The 13,212-nt window shown below is 56.6% G+C and overlaps 1 protein-coding gene across 1 annotated transcript; it reads left to right on the top strand.

The window, feature by feature from the left end:
• The first annotated feature begins 4,619 nt into the window (after positions 1-4,619).
• SLC20A1 (solute carrier family 20 member 1) lies at positions 4,620-13,098 on the top strand. Its single transcript, XM_063420799.1, has 11 exons — positions 4,620-4,778; positions 4,924-5,384; positions 5,472-5,612; positions 5,712-5,797; positions 7,016-7,112; positions 8,707-8,826; positions 10,320-10,568; positions 10,661-11,210; positions 11,458-11,643; positions 11,896-11,980; positions 12,442-13,098. Exons 2-11 carry the CDS (start codon positions 5,069-5,071, stop codon positions 12,601-12,603), a joined length of 1,992 nt encoding a protein of 663 aa, XP_063276869.1. The 5' UTR covers positions 4,620-4,778; positions 4,924-5,068; the 3' UTR covers positions 12,604-13,098.
• Positions 13,099-13,212: the final 114 nt, after the last annotated feature.

Raw genomic sequence — 13,212 nt, 5'->3', positions numbered from 1 at the left:
CGCTGGGAACACCAAGGCAGACCTAAACGCTGTGGATAACAGGGCGGACCCAAATGCTGTGGTGGGCAGGGCAGACACAAATGCTGTGGATGCTAATTCTTTCCAGACGTACTGCATTGAAGGCATCGTGGCAGTCCTTGGCTCGATGCTGTTGGGAATGGTGCTGTGTTGTGTGCTCCATGTGTGGAGGAAGAGGAGAAAGTAAGTTGGTGGGGTGTAGGGGAGTTGGCAAACTGTTATGGGGTGGCATCAGGCATTTTGAGGTCTGGTGCTCTGGGTGCCCAGTGAGTCACTGTGGAGATGGGTGCTGTGAGCAGGCGCTTTGTGCTCTGCTCAGAGTTCTCTGTGCCCACAGCTCCCCTCTGCAGCAGGTGCCCACAGCCCGCAGACACCCGGTGCTGCTCCGGACTCTGCACCCCGGGCCTCAGCAGCTCAGCAGCTTCATCTCTCCATAGGCGCCTTGCAGCTTCCTGAGCCAGTTCGGAGCACCCAGACAGCCAGACAGAAGCCAGCAGAATATTTGGAAGAGTGTAAATAAAGAGCAGCAGCACAATCAGTTGTATTGTACTGGCAGCAAACTCCCATGGATGCCACTGTGGGGCCTGAGGGTCCCCTGGGTACTGAGGGGAGGCAGGGACTCCACAATGCTACTGAATCTAAACTTGCCACTGATTCTTATTGATTCTAATTTGATTTTCACTATATATATAACCCATACTGTATGCAATACACTGACCCTTTGTTGTGTTTTTTCAAATTCATATTAATTCCACCCAAATACGAGGAAGAATTTTTCTATGCAGGTGACTATGCACTAGAACAGATTGCCCAGGCTGTGGAGTCTCACCCACTTGTGATATTTCCAGAACTGTCTGGACACAATTCTGTGCAGTGTCCTCTGGGTGACCCTGCTTTAGGAGGGAGGTGGGACCAGCTGACCCCACTGTTGCCCGTTTCAATCTTATCCACAATGTGATTCAAGTTTGTGGTCACTAATACCTTTGCCAGTGATTCACCAGCATGCAGTGAGTGGAAGGGGTCTCCCATGCAGGGGAAGCACCCAGTGAGATTACTTCATATGCTGGGCACCATCTCCTGGAGAAATGCATGGCAAAGAAAGGAGCTGAATGAGTGAGCTGGGGCAGAGCTTGATAGGGCTTTCTCCATCCCAGCTTACTGGGACACCAGGAAAAGGTGGGCTGCCTGTACGGCCACCCCTCGTGGAGCTCTGCCACAGGGCCCCTGTGTCTGGCTGCTGTCCAGAACAGGCACCGAGTGCTTCCCACCCTCCAGCAACAATAGACGCAAGAATATTTTATATATACTCTGTTCTATACCTTTTATCATGCCATATTAAGACTCTGTGGTTCATGCATTTATTCTGAACCTGCTTCCCTGTCGCTCCAATAAGCCAAACTATTCATGAATCTGGATTGTGTAAGTTCTCACGGAACATGACTGCACTTAGAGTGTCCAGTTGGTGATAGAGGGGTGATGTAGGCACATGTGGCAGGGGTGTGAGCAGTGGAACAACTTTTGGGGTGAAGTAAGGAGAGAGAGATCGTTCAACAATTAAGTCATGGGCAAAACACTTGACTTAGGAAAATTAGTTTTAATTTATTACCAATTAACAACAGAGTAGGAAACCACGAAATAAGAGGATTAGAAGTGGAGCCCGGATAGGCAGGGGCACCAGCCTCTGCAGTGCTGGGGGTTTCCGGAGACCACTGTGGCACTTAAGAGGTCCACAGTGTGCCAATGAGTGTTACGATGCCCAGTGATGCTGTTGAACACCAGGGCACGTGCAGGGACCTGCAGGTCAAAGCTGGCACCAGGACTGGGAGTGCTGATGCCAAGCAGGTGGATTTCAGGGCAGGCTCAGCATCCATCAAAGGCTCCCAATGCAGGAGTTACAGACTTACTGTAAGTAAGTGTTACCGGGGTGGGAGGATGTAGCCCCTGGGTCTGTATGTGAGATGGCCACAGGCTGGAGTATTTCCCAGGGCATTTTCCAGCAGCTCCCAGAGTGCTGCCTCACTGCTTTAAGTGCCTCCAGTGTCACAGTCCCACTGCTTAGGAGTGGTGCTCACTGTAGGAGTGAAGCTGACAAAGATCTAAGGACCCCTCCCAGTGCTGGGAACCTGCAAAGTATAGTCCTGGGGTCATCTTGAAGGGCGACCCAGCCTGCTCCTTCCCAGTATATCCTTGGCCCTGCACCCCAATATTCAGTTCTGTACCCATGTGATTAGTACTGCTCCTCATGTGCAAGGGTCTGTACCCCCTTTTGCTCAGTGCTACACCCTTCCACACTTGGCCATACACCTGCACACTTTGTGCTGTGCTCCATGTTTGGTGCTACATCCCACATATTCAGTGCTACACCCCATGTACCTATTGCTGCACCCTGTTATGCTCTGCTCCCCAGTCCTGCTTCTACCCCTGCAGGGGTGTGGACACACCTGGATCCCTTCTCAGCTTTGGTGGTACAGGGTTACGGGACCTGCGGGCCCAGAACATGGATCCTCCCAGCTTCATCCAGGGACTCTTGCCACAGTTTCCTCACCAGTTCACGCATCTAGCACAGATGGGGACACCCAGTGGTGACAGAAATGTGGGGAGTGGGGTCATCCCCTGCTACGGCTTTGGTGAGCTGAGAGAGGCAAGGGGTCCCCAGGCTCCAGGCACATGTCCCTCCTTACCCCCCAGGCCCAGCCTGGGCTGTGCTGTGGCTCTGGCACCCAGTGCCGCACGTGGCTTGGGACACAGGGCCCATGGGGACACAGGATGGACTCTGGCCGGGTGACGCAGGGGCAGTGATGCAGCAGGGCTGGGGCACCCTGGCCACTTCTCCCCTGCACCAGGTGCCATCTGCAGCCCCTTGTCACTAGTGTCCCCATGACACGATGACGTGCAATGGCCCAGCCCTGGCCAGCCCCTTAGCCGCTGACCCGTGTGGCGGCACAACCTTTGGCCACACACTGCAGCTTACCATGCCGGCTGACCCGCTGCCCTGGGGCTGCCTCTGGCCCCTGACCACTGAGCCGTGGTTCCCACTGGGCAATGATCACCCCAAGATGGCAATGGGCACTGGCGCTCATCCTGCTCAGGGCACACGTGTGCCCTCAGTATGTCCATGTGCATATGGGGCTGTGTTCCATACACATATTCCCACGTGCGTGTGCATATGGAATATGTGTATGGAACACATATTCACAGAGGGCTGAGCACTAGCCGTGTGCAAGGGTTCACTTCTGCCTATGTCACCCGGGCTGGAGGTGATCGGAGGGACCAGCAGGATCTCCTGGGAATCTCCTGGGAGCTTGCAGGATCCCCTGAGCTGCCACCACTCAACAGTAGATGCTGGTGCCATGGTGGATACTGGTTTCTGTCCCCATGTGTGGCCCTTGCTGAGGCCAGGGGGTACCCCCGGGTTGGTGCTGTTGCTGGGTGCTGGTCTCAGCCAGTGCAGGCACAAGGCCCATGTGTGATGTCAGTTCAGAACTGGAGTGGCACTGAGCCACACTGGAGTGCTAGCCCAGTGGTCAGCAGCTCAGTCCCTGCCTGGGCTGGCTGCACTGGTGCTGTGCCTGGCACAAGCTGGTCATGCTGGAGCTGAGCAGAGCTAATGCGGGCCAGACCCACACGGACCCACATCCATGCCAAACCGTGTCAGGCTGTGCTGGAGCCCAGCCTGGGCCCTCACACCTGTGGGCTGTGCCCTTGCCATACTGGAGCAGAGCCCACATTGGTGCCAAGCCGTACCAGACGTGTCCGAACCCAGTTAAGGCCACACCCGTGTAGGGCTGAGCCAGACGATGCCAAGGCAGAGCACACATCTGGATCAGGATGTTCCACACCACTGCTGGGCCGTGCTAGAGACAAGCCAGCCCAGTCAGGCTGGGCTGTGCCAGTGCCAGTCTGTGCGGCGCTGGTCTGTGCTGGCCCGGGTTGGTGCCGGGCTGGGTTGGTGCCGGTGCAGGGCGGGGCCGGTGCTGGTCAGGGCCGGGTTGGTACCGGTGCCGGTCGGGGCCGGGTTGGTACCGGTCGGGGCCGGGTTGGTGCCAGTCGGGGCTGGGCCGGATTGGTACCGGTGCCGGTCGGGGCCGGGCCGGGTTGGTACCGGCGCCGGTCGGGGCCGGGCCGGATTGGTACCGGTGCCGGTCGGGGCCGGGCCAGGTTGGTGCCGGTGCCGGTGCCGGTGCCGGTGCCGGTCGGGGCCGGGCCAGGTTGGTGCCGGTGCCGGTCGGGGCCGGGCCAGGTTGGTGCCGGTGCCGGTGCCGGTCGGGGCCGGGCCAGGCTGGTGCCGGTGCCGGTGCCGGTGCCGATGCCGGTGCCGGTCGGGGCCGGGCCGGGCCGGGCCGGGCCGGGCCGGGCCGGGCCGTTCCGGTGCCCGCGCGGCCGCCCCTCCCCCCGCGGACACTGAACCTGCACGTGGTTCTCAGGCGCGGTGCCCGCTCGGGGAGGCGGGGCTGGGCCCGGGCTCCGTGCTCGGCGCTACCCAATGGCGGCGCGGCCCCGCCCGGTCTCTCGACCAACGGGCCAATGGCCAGCGAGGGCGGTGCCGGGGCCCGGCGGAGGGGCGGGCCTGCGGTCACGTGGGGGCGGAGGGCGGTGTTAAAGGGAGCCGGGCGCTGTGGCCGCGTCAGTGCGGGCGGCGGGGGTAGACGGGTGCAGGGTGGGCCGGCCGTGAGTGGCGTGGGGGAGCGAGGCCGGAGCAGCAGCGAAGTGAGACCGTGGTTGAGGCTTCCCGGTTAGCGCGGCCCGGACCTGCTCAGCCGGTGAGCAGAGGTGACGGGCAGGGGCGGACACACATATACCCATGGCGGCGGGAGGGGGCGGTGGCGCGCGCGGGAGCGGCTGTTACCGGCGGCGGGAAGGGCCGGTATCCGGTGCTCGCCCTGCTAAGCTCTGTCTTTCCCGCAGGATGGAGAGCGGCGCAGACCATGGCGCGGCACCCAGCCCCCAGCCGCTACGACCGACGGGCCCGTAGGACGTTGCAGCCCTCCCGAGCCCTATAGCGATCCCTCTATTTAATTTTGTACCTAATTTATTAACTCATCGCCCCGCCATGGAACCGACCTCCGCGGTGCCCACCGCCCCCATGGCTGACTTCCTCTGGATGCTGGTCCTGGGCTTCATCATTGCCTTCGTCCTGGCCTTCTCTGTTGGTGCAAACGACGTGGCGAACTCCTTCGGCACGGCTGTGGGCTCGGGGGTGGTGACCCTGCGGCAGGCCTGCATCCTGGCCAGCATCTTTGAGACGGTGGGCTCTGTCCTGCTGGGAGCCAAGGTCAGTGAGACCATCCGGAAGGGTTTGATTGATGTAAAGATGTACAATTCCACAGAGGAGCTGCTGATGGCAGGTTCGATCAGCGCCATGTCTGGTAAGGAGCAGGGAGGTCACAATGTAGGGGCAGTATGCCCCAGAGTGCCCTGGTGATGGCTTTCTTAGTAGGATGCTTCTTCTCCAGGATCTGCTGTGTGGCAGCTGATGGCTTCATTCTTGAAGCTCCCCATTTCTGGTACCCACTGCATTGTTGGAGCGACCATTGGCTTCTCACTGGTGGCCCAAGGGCAAGAAGGTGTCAAGTGGTCCGAGTTGCTGAAGATTGGTAAGTCCAGCTGGCAGGACCACCCCAGCCAGGGACCCCATGTGTCCCTGGGCTTCCTTTTCCAGCAGCAGGTTGCTGATTGTGCCTCCCACTTTCTAGTGTTGTCCTGGTTCATCTCACCCCTTCTTTCGGGCATCATGTCTGCTATCCTGTTCTTCCTCGTCCAGAGGCTCATCCTCTGTAAGGTAAGGGCTATCAGCCCTGTTTTCTGACACTTTGGGGCTCTTGACTACTTTCAATGGACTCGTTGGTTTGCTTATGGTCAGCAGGGCTTCTCCTGGCACATCCTGGTGTGTATGTGTTGGCACCAGGGGAGCCCTTTGGGAGCTGAAGAAGTGAGAAAATGGGACTTGTGGCCACTCAGCATCACCTTGGGACATCACCTCCCCTCTGAAACATGGGAGTTGTCTTGCCTGGCTTCAGCAGGAACAGACCTGTTTCACAGTAATGAAGTAGCCCAGAATCGATAAGACCAGAGCTGTCAGTTGGGCTTTTCCAAAATCCTGGTGTAAGGATTTTTTCCCTTGGAGTAGGCTGCAGGTGAAGATGGTGATCCACAGCCATGGCTTTCCTCAACTGGGAGGGACAGAATTGTTCCTGGGGCTAGGGAAACCACATTCCTTCCACCTGGGACCCCAGCTATGCAGAGAAACTCCAGGATTTTCTTCTGCATATCTGAGGTTACGTTCCTTTAAGTTTTACCTGTAACGATTCAAGAGATGTTAAGATCTTATCACTGGCAGCCCTTTAAAACAGCTCAGCGTCACTACTGTCACAGTAACCTTGTGTAACTAGCCTCCCAAAGTGTCCCAAACTGTCATGCTCCATTCTGGTGCTGAACAGTCAGGCTGCTCCATGCTGTTTGGCATTCAGGGAGGCTTGGTCTGCTTGTCCTGATGCCAAATCCCAGTTGCTGGGCAGCAGTGGGGATTAAATGCTCCTGCTGCTGGGGTGAGGGCCTTGCTGCCAGGTATGTGGTCAAATAAGCTCTTTTGTGAGTAATGGACTTTTTATTTTGTCCAAGTCAGCTGGAGAGGCGTAAAAGCTTTGAAAGTTCTTGAGGAGCTGAAAGAAAAATGTAAGTGGAGGTGGCAGTTTGGGGAGCCAGGGAAAGGGTTTGAAGCTAGGTAGAGATGAGTTATTCCAGGCTTAGGAGTGCTAGAACCCTTGGCTGGGCCTGTCCTAGTGCTCTGGGGAGCCTTGTGGGACCCAGGTATTGCGCTCCCTCCTGACCTCCCAGCCAGGGGGCTTTTGAATGGTGGTTGTTCCCTAAAGGCTGTTGGGAGCTGTCATCTGTAGGTGACTGGGGGCACAAACCCCTTCTGAAAATAATCTAAGATGCTCTTTGGTTGCTGCACAGCCTTCCAGTCTACCTCTCTACAGCACTGATATGTGTTTTCCAGGCAGATCCTGTTCCCAATGGCCTGCGAGCCTTGCCTGTCTTCTATGCTTGCACTGTTGGAATCAACCTCTTCTCCATCATGTACACTGGGGCGCCCTGTAAGTGCACAGCAGAATGCTTGAACCTTGAGAATGCTTGAATTTTGAGATTCTTTCTAAAGCCTCGATTAAATGCACGATTTACCCCTTTTTTGCTTTACAGGACTGAGATCTCCTAGAAGGCGGCTGGCCTGTGCCGGTTACAGAAGGTGGCAGGCTAGCCTGCACTGTCTGGGCTAGATAGTTGCCCAACCAAAGAGACCTGCTCAAACTAAACTCCTCCAGACCTTTCTCCTTAGACTTCCCAGGACTGGCCAATAGCATGACTTCCCCTTCCCTTCCCTTCTCTTACCTGTGCTAAAACTCAGGTATCTGCTGGCTGCTGAAGAGACTCTTCAGGGTGTCAGTAGTGGGGCTAGGAGCAGGGAATGGGGCTGCACCTCCTGGTTCATACTGTCCCTAAAAACAAGCTAATTACTCTTGGTGAGAGGAGCTGGCCTGTGTGCTGCAGAGTCTGAGCTTCACTTGGAAAAGCCAAACTAAGATGCTGCATGGCAGGGGACAGGTCACAAGCAGGACTAAGAGAGAGCTCAGCAGGGACGGGCGGATTTGCCCATGGAGCCAGAGGCTCTGTCTCCTCTGTTGTTTGCTGGGATGACTCGGTCTGAGATGTTTTTTGGTGTGAGCGTTGGTTTCCTGTTGTGGAGGAGCCTCTGGAGGTGGGATGCGGGCAGGCAGTGAGTGCTGCCTTTGGCAGGGTTTGCTCTGTAAACAGTGGCTGGAAAATTTTTTGGAGGGATGTCAGCTTCCCCTTTTCTGGGCTCTCCAATATGGGGAAGAGGAGGACAGGCCTGCAGTGGTGCTGCTGGGGGCACTGGGGCTGCTCCAAAATCACTTGATCACTTGGCATGTCCAAAGTGGATCTGTGTTTATCCTGAGCCCTGAACTGCTGAGTGAGCTCTAGGTTGCCTGAGCACAGGGTTTACAGGCAGACCTGTGCCTGGTGAGGTGTCTGGGCTGCTTCAGGAGGAGTAAGTCACTGCCTGCAGCAGCAAATGCAGGGTTTGGATAGTCACAAGCACCTGATGCCCTACCTGGGGTTGTGTGATGCCAGTCCTCTGCTCAAAGTCAGGCTGCCTGTGAGAATGCTCCTAAGTGGGTCATGTGTCACCTCAGGTGCCATAAAGCCTAAATTCCCATTGACTCCTGGAGCAGAAGAGCTGCCCTCCCCAGCAGCCAGAGGGGCTGGTGAGCTGCAGGGGGAGCAGCCCAAACTTTTGTGTCTTCTCCAGAGCAGGGAAGCAGCACCGCCACTGCAGCAGCCACACTGCGAGGTGTTTTTTCCTTTGACATTGCAGCAAATGAGATGAGCTGTGTGGAGCCCAGGGCATGCACCACTCTGTACAGGGTTTGGCTGGGGGAAGGGCCTGTGAAGGGTCAGCTGCTGATGGGGATATGACCCGTGGGGCTCAGAGAGTTTATCTGCCGTCTTAGCATGGTCAGTGATGCCTTCCCAGCAGTGTTTCTCCCTGGCAGGTGGATTAGCTCAGGGCTGTTGCAGGTGATGGAGTCCCTATGCCTGGGAAGACCAAAGTCATGTGTTGAGGAGGGTTTTGCCCAGAGGTTTTCAAAGATCCGTTGTTTTATTTCCTAGTGCTGGGCTTTGACAAACTTCCTCTGTGGGGTATCCTCCTAATTTCGGCGGGGAGTGCTGTTGTCTGTGCTCTTGTCGTCTGGTTCTTTGTATGTCCGAGAATGAAGAAGAAAATTGACCGTAAGTACCACGTCCCTCCGCAGTCCTTGGGGAAGGGCACGCTCTGGCTAACCGACTTGTCAGTGGGAGATCGCATTAGCTGTGGGGCTGTTATTAGCAGAATCCTCATCTTCGCACAGGGATTAACCTGCTCTGAGTCACTGGGGCATTCATCACACTGGGCTCTGCCTGCTCTCAACTCAGCCACCCAAAACCCCCTCAGGAGCCGTTGTTGTGCTGCTGAGCAGTGTCTGGGGCTGATGGATCTGTGGGATGATGTCTCCAAGAGCTGTGGGCAGTATCAGACAGCTTGTTCCACTCTAATAGAGGAGAGAGCAGGCAAGAGACAATGTGCCTGTTGTAACTTTAATCTTCTCGTACCTGCTGAGCAATCCTTGGCCTGGCTGATGCAGATCACAGGTTTAAAGCTGATAAAGTCCTTTCCCTGTAGCAAAAAACCCCAAAACGCTACTGAAAGGCATCCAAAGGATCAGTCCTGAGCTTTGCCTCCAGAGCAGTGCTTGGAGCTGCATGTCCTGAATATCAATTATGTGTGCAAGCTGGGGCCTTGGGAATTTGTGATGAGGGGATGTCCTTGTGCTGGTGTAATTGGGGTGTGACTAACAACAGCTTTATGCCTGCTCTTGACAATCTTCCAGCTGTTTAACTTAACTCCTGCTTGTGAGGTGAAGTGGGTTCTTCTGCCTGTCAGACATGCTCCCTGCCTGCCCACAGCATCCCTGGGAGGAGGTGGGCATGCAGGGGGAGATAGTTCTGCTGGGACTGGATGCCAGGACGAGGAAGGGTTGATGCCACAACCCAGCCCTTGAAGGAAACAAAGTGACAGGGAAATGGTCATGTTTATGACAAGAAGGTGGTTTTGGTTGTTGTCTGAAGAAGCTGACCTCATGTTTTCACCTGGAGAAAACATGCTTTTCCTGTTAGAGGTGGAGGAACAGTCTCGGCTTCCAAATCTGGGTGCTGCTGGCTTGGCTCCCCAGGGTGGACAGGAAACCAGACTGCCTTTGGGAGGTGGAGACCAGCTCCTATTTGGGTTTGTCATCCACCAGTGGAAGCTGGAGAGGAGCCCAGGCTGGCGCTGCTGGGCTGGTAGAGGAGCTGGGCTCTTCTGGGCGCCTTTCTGTCAGCTTCAGGAGTCAAAGCCACTCCAGAAGTGGGTCCAGAGCATCCCGCTGCCCACGGGGATGGGACAAACATGGCCTAAAGAGGAACCTCTGCACTAGACATTGCTGACATAAAAGCCCCATAATGGCGTTCACCACACCCCGTGTGGGTGGGGGTGTCTAAAAATAGGGGATGAGCTGGCTTAGATGGTTTGGCTGTTGTGCCCAGGACAAGGTCTAACTGTCCAGCAGTTTCCAAAGTTCAGGATGGGGAGGAGCTGTAAATTTTATTTAGCTGCCATAAATCTGAGTGGCAAGGGATGTGGGCTTGCTGCTGGCATTGGGTGCAGTGGTGGAAAGGGGTTTGATGGCAGCTGCCCCTCTTCACAGGAGAGATAAAATCAAGTCCTTCTGAAAGCCCCTTGATGGAGAAGAACGTCTGCCCAAAGGAGGAGCAAGAGGAGGCCAAGATGCCCCTGGGTGATGCTAAGGGCCCCGCTGCTGATGCAGGGTCGGCCCACCCCCCCCAGGCAGTGCTGGAGGAGAGGATGGTCTCCTTCAACCTGGGGGAGCTGGAGGAGGCCCTGGAGCAGGAGAGGCTTCCCAGCCTTGACCTGAAGGAAACAAGCATTGACAGCGGTGAGTAGCAGGGGATGATGCAGGTGGTAAGACTGCCCCAATGCCAGGCACCCCTTGGTGCTAACCCTTTCACCCGCTGTCCCTACTGGCAGGAGCTGTGCAGCTGCCCAATGGCAACCTAGTCCACCTGAGCCAGGCAGTGGGCCACCAGCTGGGCTCAGGTGGGCAATACCAGTACCACACTGTGCACAAGGACTCCGGTCTCTACAAGGAGCTGCTGCACAAGCTGCACCTTGCCAAGATGGGGGACTGCATGGGGGACTCAGGGGACAAGCCCCTGCGGCGCAATAACAGCTATACTTCCTACACCATGGCTATCTGTGGCATGCCCCTGGACTCTCTGCGTGCCAGGGATAGCGAGGAGGGGGAGAAGCTGAGCTGGTCTGTGGTGGACACTAAGAAGAGGGTCCGCATGGACAGCTATACGAGCTACTGCAACGCAGTGGCGGATGCACACCCAGCTGCAGATGTGGACCTGAACACAGCCCAGGCAGAGCTGGGTGCCAGTGATCCCAAGGGCAGCAGTAGCTCCCTGGAAGAGTGGCATGAGCAGGACAAGCCTGAGGTGGCCCTACTCTTCCAGTTCCTGCAGATCCTCACGGCCTGTTTTGGCTCCTTCGCTCATGGTGGCAATGATGTCAGGTCAGTGGAGTTAGTGGGAGTCAGGGAGGCTGTTAGCTGGGGCTAGTGCTCACCATCATGGAATCACAAAATCCTTTGGGATGGAAGGGACCTTAAGTATAATCTTGTTCCAACCGCCTGCCATGGACATGTTCCTCTTGAGGAGGTTGGTCCATGTGCAATCCAACCTGGCCTTGAACACTTCCAGGGATATTCTATCTTGCCAAGAGCCTTTGGCCTTCTAGACCAGATCCCCTTTCTCTTCCAGCAATGCCATTGGGCCCCTGGTTGCACTCTTCCTGGTCTATCAGACGGGCGATGTGGCTACCAAGGTGGCAACTCCCATCTGGCTGCTTCTCTATGGGGGTGCAGGGATTTGCATTGGCTTGTGGGTCTGGGGAAGGAGAGTCATCCAGACGATGGGGAAGGACCTGACTCCCATCACACCATCCAGGTAAGGGCTACCATGGAGCAGAGGGAATGTTCCAGGCAGCCTGAAAGCTGCATTCTGCTCCAGGAGCCCCTTCCCTTCTGTCTTGGGGATTTCAGTGGTGGAGCTGGAGTGTGTGGAGTTCCAACACCTCGCTGCATCCTGGGGGGTTCATCCAGGGGTCTGGAGAGCCAAGCTGTGCTGCCTTGAGCTCTGCCCACTGGGTGATTTGGGTTATCCAGTGCCCCTGTTCTGATCTGCTTTCTGTCCCTGCAGCGGCTTCAGCATTGAGCTGGCATCAGCACTGACAGTGGTCATTGCCTCCAATGTTGGCCTCCCAATCAGCACAACCCACTGCAAGGTAGGAGGGGTAGCCGGGGAATGGCTTTGGCTCAGTATGAGCTCAGTGTTCCTGAATCCCGGTGTTCATAGGGCTGAGCTGCATGGGAGGCCCCACTCTGGGCTGCTGGCCACTGCCAGCTCCCAGCTCTGCCACTGGAATCTCCATGTGAGGTGGCAGCGTCTGCCCAGCCTTGGGTTGGGTCCCTGGGGGACTTGAGAGATGGATGGGAGAATAAAACCCCTTTCATGGTCCCTTTGGCTATGCCAAGGGGAATTTGGGAACCCAACTGGGAAACCCAAGTGCTGTAGGGTCCTGGTCCTGTCACCCCTCTGGGGTGGCAACTCCTTGCTCTGCACTCTGTGAGGTCCCCACAGGCTGGAGCAGGACCCAGGACTCTGGCCTGGGGCGTAAAGAACCGCATGTTTGAGGTGTGCAGATGCCTGCTCTGGTGCTGAGCAGTGCCCTAACTCCTTGGGCAGGTGGGCTCAGTGGTCTCAGTGGGCTGGCTGCGCTCCAGGAAGGCAGTGGATTGGCGCCTCTTCCGAAACATCTTCATGGCATGGTTCGTCACTGTCCCCATCTCTGGCCTGATTAGTGCTGCCATCATGGCTGTCTTCAAGTTCGCTGTCCTGAAGGTGTGAGGGCACCAGGGCTCCCACTGCTCCTGCTTCCCACTGCTGTCCTCCGTAAAGGAGCCACTGAAGCTGCCTGCTGTGGGGTGGCGGCTGCGCCCATCTGCGCATAGTGCTGTCACTAAAGTATCTTCTTTTTTTAATATAACTGTCTTGGCGCTAACATTGTGAGGGGTGTGCTGCCATGGTTGGTATCTGCCCCCACGTGACCCCCCGATCTGCTGTAGCTGTAGATAAGCAGTTACTGGGGGTCACTTTCTCACTTCTACTCATCCCCTGGTAGTGATTTCTTGGGGTAAGGACAGAGGTTGGTCCTTGCCTGCCCTGGAACCAAGGGCTGGGTAGTCGTGGGGTACCCCTCGTGCAGGCTGTGCACTGTTCAGCTTTGTCTCCATTGCCATAGTGCTGTGGACACCATCCTGCTCGGGGGGCCCTGGGGGCTGCCCTCTGGCCTCCTGTCACTGCTGCTACCTCGGACTTAATAAAGATTTCCTTTGTATGCCAGTGCTGCCTGTGGTTCTGGGGATTTGGGATATGCTGGGGGCCAGGTGCGGTCCCATAGCCCTCCCTGCCTTTTGGCCCTGTGCCCTAGGAGGGAGCTGGGGGCAAAGATAAGAG

Source organism: Prinia subflava, chromosome 32 (genome assembly GCF_021018805.1).
Source record: "Prinia subflava isolate CZ2003 ecotype Zambia chromosome 32, Cam_Psub_1.2, whole genome shotgun sequence".
Classification (NCBI taxonomy): domain Eukaryota; kingdom Metazoa; phylum Chordata; class Aves; order Passeriformes; family Cisticolidae; genus Prinia; species Prinia subflava.
Note: the sequence above shows the minus strand (reverse complement) of the source record. Positions and strands in the feature narration are given on the sequence as shown.